General features: G+C 46.3%; 1 protein-coding gene across 1 annotated transcript; it reads left to right on the top strand.

The window, feature by feature from the left end:
• The first annotated feature begins 1,343 nt into the window (after nt 1–1,343).
• LOC133038507 (uncharacterized) lies at nt 1,344–3,152 on the top strand. Its single transcript, XM_061116678.1, has 4 exons — nt 1,344–1,959; nt 2,048–2,287; nt 2,370–2,904; nt 2,951–3,152. The coding sequence occupies exons 1-4, from the start codon at nt 1,344–1,346 to the stop codon at nt 3,150–3,152; spliced, it is 1,593 nt and encodes a 530-aa protein (XP_060972661.1).
• The last annotated feature ends 4,101 nt before the right edge of the window (nt 3,153–7,253 follow it).

Genomic DNA, 7,253 nt, shown 5'->3' with positions numbered 1-7,253 from the left:
TGGTCATAGCTGGCCGTTGGATTGGGCGACCTTAGGCATTCTGGTTGCCACGTGTCACAATCCCAATAAATAAGGGATAGGGGTATTTAAACGCTTTGATACGAATCAAATATCCCGTTTTTCCCTCCTTTCTCTTAACTTCTCCCCAGTATATACAGCCCAGAAAAAAGAAATTCATTCCAACTTTTCTGTCATTTCCCACCGCATTTTCATTCTCAGAAGTGATCGAGAACAACCGCAGGAATCGAAACTAAAGGTTAGCTTCTAAACCCCTGCATTTTCGTTTTCTGCATTTTGAAAAAAAAATGTGTTTCTGGTTTTGGGTGCTCATGGAAAACTCTTTTTAGGAAGGTATGCTAGTGGGTATTTATGTGTTTTGGTAAATGATACTGGGTAATACTCATAGTGTAGGGCCTGTAAATTGACATAATCGCAAAAAACTGATCACTACTGATTCACGTCTTCGGATGCTCGCGGATATTCGGATGAACAATTTGAATACTCGCGAGGGCTCGGTCGAACAACTTGAATAATCGCATGTTTCCAAACTTATTTCTGTTTAACTGTTGATTAGACTTTTTAGGATCTTTTCGTGTCGCGGGCTGAGTGGTAAGAGTATTAACTGCCTTTTCAAATGGTGGGTGTGTCACAGTATTCTAATGGCCATATACGCGATTATATGTCCCTTGAGATACTGTGATACGCCCAGCCATTTGTTGACGTGCGTTAATACTCGAATGATCGTACTTTTTGGTTGGTAGGTTGTCTCGAAACGGTGGGTGTCTCCCAGTAACTTCAGGGTTATGCTCGAAAATGCATACTTCTTGAGTCACTGGGAAACTCCCAGCCGTTTCTGGAGGTACACCGCACAACCAAGGATGCGTGAATTACTCGCCCAAAGATAGTTACGTTTCTTCTCGCATATCGATAGAAGGGCCGGCCGCACGTAGTCCGACTTTCTTGTTGAATGCGACTTTTATAGTTTACTGCGGGTGAGATCACTTATCTTTATCTTTTCACACATTCATCACGCTGAAAAGATCTTGTATCTTTCAGATGAGCGATCTATCGGATAGCCAGCAGCTCGGATCAGGAGGTCGCGCCTTTGACGGGGAATCGGACCAGGAGAGGGACAGTTTTCTCCCTACGGACATCTCCGAAATGGAGGCCGCGGAGATAGAGTTAGGTCCTATGTCTTCTGTGGAGATCGAGAAGATGGTACGGGAGCTTACCGAACCTGGGGCAATCGATATCCGAGATAGTGAATCCACAGTGTCAGCTCGCGACTACCTCATCCGTACGAGGCAGGCTCCTGACATCGAGGTCGAGGAGGTGGAGGAGGGATGGACTACTCCAGCCCGCGAGTCAGGTGGGGAAGAAGAGGAAGCGGAAGGGAGGAGCGGGACGGACTCGCTGACGACTCCCAACTGAACGAGCCTTTCTCATGCGAAGACCTAGTCTCGCGAGTCGTCAAGTCTGACTTCACCACTTTCGTGAGGTTAAATCTGTTGCGGCTTGCGTTTCAAAGTCCCAAACCCTCTCAGAGAGCGCATCTTCCGTTCACCAACCCTGCGATCATCCCTACGGAGGACGTGGTCATTTCAATACCCATTCTTCGATGTGGTGTAACAGTCCCATTTCATCCTTTCGTCGCAGCCATTCTTAGACGCTACGACGTATCGCCTTTTCAGCTAACACCCAACAGTTATCGCACTGTTCTAGCCTTCTATGCGATGTACATGGAGTACGCCCATAGAGCTCCGTCAGTAGAGGAATTTAGTTATTTTTATGACATAAAGAGCGTGGGCCTTCATAACGGCTTCTTTTGCTTTAGTAAATGGGCGACTTCTGAAATCAACGGGGTTGAGGGGATGGTTTCGAACATGGGTGATTGGAAGTCAAAATGGTTCTACGTTTTTAAGGTTCCTGGGATCAGAACCGACTTTAATCGCAGACCCAGTATGTCGCATATTTGTTGACTTAGATAAGGTTTGTTACTCTGTTTTTCGAGATCTTTTGCTAACTCGTTCTTTTGTTGTCATCGCAGATAGACCAGCTCGACCAACGCTTAACGCTCATAAAAAGGGGGTAGCTGAAATTCTTGGGAGTCTTCCGGTACAAGATCGCGACTGGCGATTGCTGTGTACGACTGCCAAATTGCGAGAACACAAACTGATCCCTGAGAACGCGAGTCTTCAACGGGAGCCAGTATATAAAGAACCATCTGAGAGACAGCAGGAGCGGATAGATAAACGGCTTTCCAAGCAAACTCCTCGAGAAACTTCAGGTAACTCGTCCTTTCGCCATAACGTGATGAGTAGTGTCGTGATTTTTTTTTTTTTTTACTTATCTGTCTTTTATGCTCGCAGACATGACTTTCCTGAAGTCTGCCCCTGTCCTGAAGATCAAGCAAAAGGGTGGGACACCGGCTTCTTCACCAGTCGTCGCACAGAAGAGGAAGAGCGATGTGATGACTTCGCTCGCTGCAGATTCCTCCAAGAAGTTGGCCAAGACCACTCAGGATAAGGGGAAGAAGGTTGTCATTGATTCTCCGGTTCGCCCTCGCGACTTCCTGGCTATGCAGGAAAAATTACTGGCCGAGATTCCTTATGAGGAACTTGTTTCTCGATCAACTGAACTGGCCGCACAATCTGTGGCTTTGTTTATGAAAGCCGTGGCCACGCCTTTGAAAGAAACTGACTCGCTGAAGAGGCAGAACGCCCATTTTCAGGAAAACATAAAGAGGCTGAAGCAGGAGGTGGCCAAGATGGAGGAACTTCACAAGGAGCTCGAGGAAGCCAACAGGGCCAAAGAACAGTTGGAGCTCGAGCTCAAGAAGTCGCAGGACACGATCGCTGAGATGGCTCGCGACTTAGAGGCTGAGAGAGAGAGTGGGAAAAAACAGTATGATCAGGCTGTGTCTGATTATATTTATACTACTCTCTCTAAGGTCCCTGACTTCGACTTCTCGCTGCTTGGAGATGAAGGCTTTCTTGAAATGGGCCGAAGCCTTTCGCTCGATGTCTCCTACCCGGACTCAAGGCAACCTTCCAGATGAAATCGAGGGAGCGCAGGCTGAGGAGGTCGAGAATGAAGTTGTGAGCAAGATCGTGGATGAGGCTGCTCCTGATGAGACTACTCCCGCTGCTTGATTATTTTCTATCTTAGTTTTACTTTTGTTTCGCTGTTTTGTTTTTTTTTTTATATATGCGGTACGCGGGTACTCGCACTTTGTACTTAAAGAATTTCCTCTTACTTTTTGGACAAATTTCTATCCACGCGGGGATAGTATGCATTTTAATATTTACGCAGTACATGGGTACTTGCGATTTTATTTTCAACTTTGATCACAACTTGGTGTGACCGCGATTATATATATATATATATATGCGACTTTAATTACAAATTGGTGTAACAAAGTAGAAAAAACTTAACAGGCACTTTTATTCAAACAATCAGTAATACATGCGGGTATACATGCCCCTATACTTAGGAATTATATTGAATAATAAATGTCTAAGTATAAGTACTCGAATCAAAGGACGCGAATATTACTGATAATAGAATTTCAAGCTCTCGCTATTCCATGCTCGTGGGATCGCGGTCCCATCGAGTGTTGCGAGTCGATAAGTGGCATCACCAATTTGATCTGCGATCATGTACGGTCCTTCCCAATTGTCTCCGAAGACTCCGTGGGATTGGACTTTGGTGTTTGGCATTACTTTTCTTAGGACCAGGTCCCCTACTCGCAGAGGTTTTATCTTAACCTTCGAGTTAAAGTACCTTGCAGTTCGTTGTTGATAAGCCGCGTTTTGTAGTTGTGCTTTATCACGCTTTTCTTCTAAAAAATCAAGGTAAAGCAACTGATTCTCGTTGTTCTGCGAGATATCCAAAGCGTCTCTGCGCAAGGATCCGGCCCCAACCTCTACTGGCAACATGGCCTCGCACCCATAAGAAAGTGAGAAGGGTGTTTCGCCAGTTGTAGATCGAGGGGTTGTGTTGTAGGACCATAAGACTTGCGGTAATTCATCCGGCCATGCCCCTTTGCGATCTTGTAGTTTTCCCTTTAGTGGTATGCTTAATTATTTTGTTGATCGCTTCGTCCGTCCATTACTCGCGGGTAAGCGACTGCGGAAAAGGCTTTTTTAATCCCCAAATCATCGCATAGCTGCCGCATTTCTTTACGCCGAACTGTTTTCCATTATCTGAAATGAGCGTATGCGGGATGCCGAAACGGCAGATGATGGAAGTGTAGACGAACTCGCGCAACTTCACTGCGGTGATAGTCGCGAGTGCTTTTGCTTCAGCCCACTTTGTGAAGTAGTCAACTGCGACTACAGCGTATTTGACTCCGCCTTTTCCCTTGGGTAACTCGCCAATTAAATCAATTCCCCATATCGCAAAGGGCCAGGGACTCGTGATAGAATGGAGGTTACTCGGAGGCTTGTGCGTGTAGGTGGCTATTCGCTGACATCTATCACACCTTTTTGCAAATGTGAGGGCATCTTGTCGCAGTGTTGGCCAGTAATATCCTTGCCGCATGATCTTTAAGGCAAGGGAATTACCTCCAGTATGATTGCCACAAATTCCCTCATGTACTTCTCGCAGTATATAACCGCATTCTTCACCACTGATACACTTGAGAAGCGGTTGACTAAAACTTCTGCGATACAAGCTCTGGTCATATATCACATAGCGGGCTGCTCGTTGTCGCAATTTCCTTGCTTCTATTTTATCATTAGGTAAGACCCCCTTGTCGAGGTATGCGACAATAGGACTCATCCAGGTAATTTCCTGAGCGTCATCGATCTCCATGATTGCTTCTCGATCTATGGTTGGATGTGACAATACGTCTACCGGAATTACGTCGAGTAACTCGGCTTCTCTGGTGGAGGCCAGTCGGGCCAGGGCGTCTGCATGGGCATTTTGAGTACGCGGTACTCGAGATATAACTACATGTTTGAATTTCTGCATGATTTCACGGACGATGGCTAAGTATTTAACCAATCTTCCGCCTCTCGCTAAGTATTCTCCACTTACTTGACATACCACGATTTGAGAGTCGCTAAATGCTTGTAGGTATTCGACTTTCATCTCGAGGGCCAATTTCAGACCTGCGATTAAAGCCTCATACTCGGCCTCATTGTTAGATGCAGAGAATTCGAAACGCAGAGCAGCGTGTACCTTGAAATTGTTGGGACTGATTAACAATATCCCACTACGAACCTTCATTATTTGAGGCTCCATCGACATACAATGTCCATACGTCTTTGCCTGTCATGACGACGTCATTTCCACCGTCTATAACCGCTATCTCTGTTCTTGGTAGCTCAAGTATAAAATCTGCGAGGGCTTGCCCCTTGATCGCAGTTCTTGGTTTATACCTGATATCGAACTGACTCAATTCCATGGCCCACTTCAATATTCTCCCCGATGCCTCTGGCTTCGCTAAAACTTGCCTTAAGGGGAAGTTTGTCAGAACTTCGATGCTGTGAGCCTGGAAATAAGGTCGCAATTTTCTTGACGATATTATTAAGGCAAAGGCTAGTTTCTCCATCTGAGGGTAACGTGTCTCGGCGTCTAGTAATCGCTTACTGACATAGTATACAGGGTGTTGATGTCCTTGGTCCTCGCGGACAAGTACCGAACTGACCGCATACTCGGAGACGGCTAAATAAATTGACAAAACCTCGCCGGGCAACGGTTTTGATAGAATTGGAGGTTGCCCCAGATGCGTCTTTAACGCCTGAAAAGCCTGCTCGCACTTCTCATCCCATTGGAACCTCTTGTTACCCTTCAAGATCTGAAAAACTCTTTACACTTGTCAGAGGATCTGGATATGAAGCGGTTTAAAGCCGCAACTTTGCCTGTGAGGCTCTGAACCTCCTTTGGCTTAGTCGGTGATGGCATTTCTACCAACGCTTTAATCTTCGCAGGATTGGCTTCTATTCCTCGTTGATTTACCATAAAACCGAGAAACTTTCCGGAACCTACCCCAAAGACGCATTTTAAGGGGTTCAGACGCATCTTATATCTTCGCAATATGCCGAACATGGCTTGTAGGTGCGTGATATGGTCCTTCGCATGTTGCGACTTTACGAGCATATCGTCAACATATACCTCCATTGTCTTTCCAATGAGGTCTGCGAACATCATATTCACTAGCCTTTGATAAGTCGCACCTGCGTTTATTAAACCAAAGGGCATTACCTTATAACAGTATAGTCCTCGATCAGTAATGAACGAGGTATGTTCTTGGTCAGGTTCGTACATCGGGATTTGATTATATCCCGAATATGCATCCATGAAGCTTAAAAGTGCGTGACCTGCAGTGGCATCGACAAGCTGGTCAATGCTAGGAAGAGGAAAGCTGTCTTTGGGACAGGCTTTGTTCAAATCTGTAAAGTCAACGCAGGTACGCCATGAGCCATTGGGCTTTGGTACAAGTACCGGATTGGCTAACCAGTCGGGGTAAAATGACTCCCGTATAAAGCCGCAGGCAAGGAGGCGGTCAACTTCTTCTTTCAGCGCTAGGTACCTCGCGGGGTCCATTTTGCGGCGCTTTTGTCGGACACCTCGCACTTCGGGGTCAATGTTCAAGCGATGACACATGACCTGTGGAGATATCCCGACCATATCTCGATTGTATCTTCCGCGGCTTGGGCTGCGGCCGTGTGATCAAGGATTCTCGGATCCAAGTCTGGTTTGTCTATATGCGGTACCTCTTCGATCCGAAGGATCTCCTGGCGAGGTGGTGGTGCGTCCAAAAGGTGGATAACGTTCACCGTCCTTTTTTCTGCGAGCTTTACAGCTGCGTTGTAACATTCTCGAGAGTCAGATTGGACTCCCCTCACTGATCCTACTCCAGAAGGAGTGGGGAACTTCATTGTTAGATGATAGATCGAAGTTACGATCTTCATCTCCTTTAGAATCGGCCGTCCAATCACGGCGTTGTATGCCGAATATTGATCAATTACTGCGAAGTCGGCCATCGACTTGGCAGTTATCGGGGCAGTTCCCAAAGTGATTGGGAGTTTGATCATCCCCCTTATGGCTATGACATCTCCCGTGAAGCCATAGATGCTCGATGTCATGGGCCGCAAATCTTTTTCTTGTAGCCCCATTTGTTTGAAAGCTTGGAAATTCAGCAAATTTACTGAGCTTCCATTGTCGACCAATATGCGATGGACGTTATCTCCACCTATATTGGCAATTATTACAAGTGCGTCAGAATGCGGGTGGTGGACCCATCT

This window comes from Cannabis sativa, chromosome 5 (genome assembly GCF_029168945.1).
Source record: "Cannabis sativa cultivar Pink pepper isolate KNU-18-1 chromosome 5, ASM2916894v1, whole genome shotgun sequence".
Lineage (NCBI taxonomy): Eukaryota > Viridiplantae > Streptophyta > Magnoliopsida > Rosales > Cannabaceae > Cannabis > Cannabis sativa.
The sequence above is the reverse complement of the archived record's forward strand: the minus strand, read 5'-3'. Positions and strand labels throughout refer to the sequence as shown.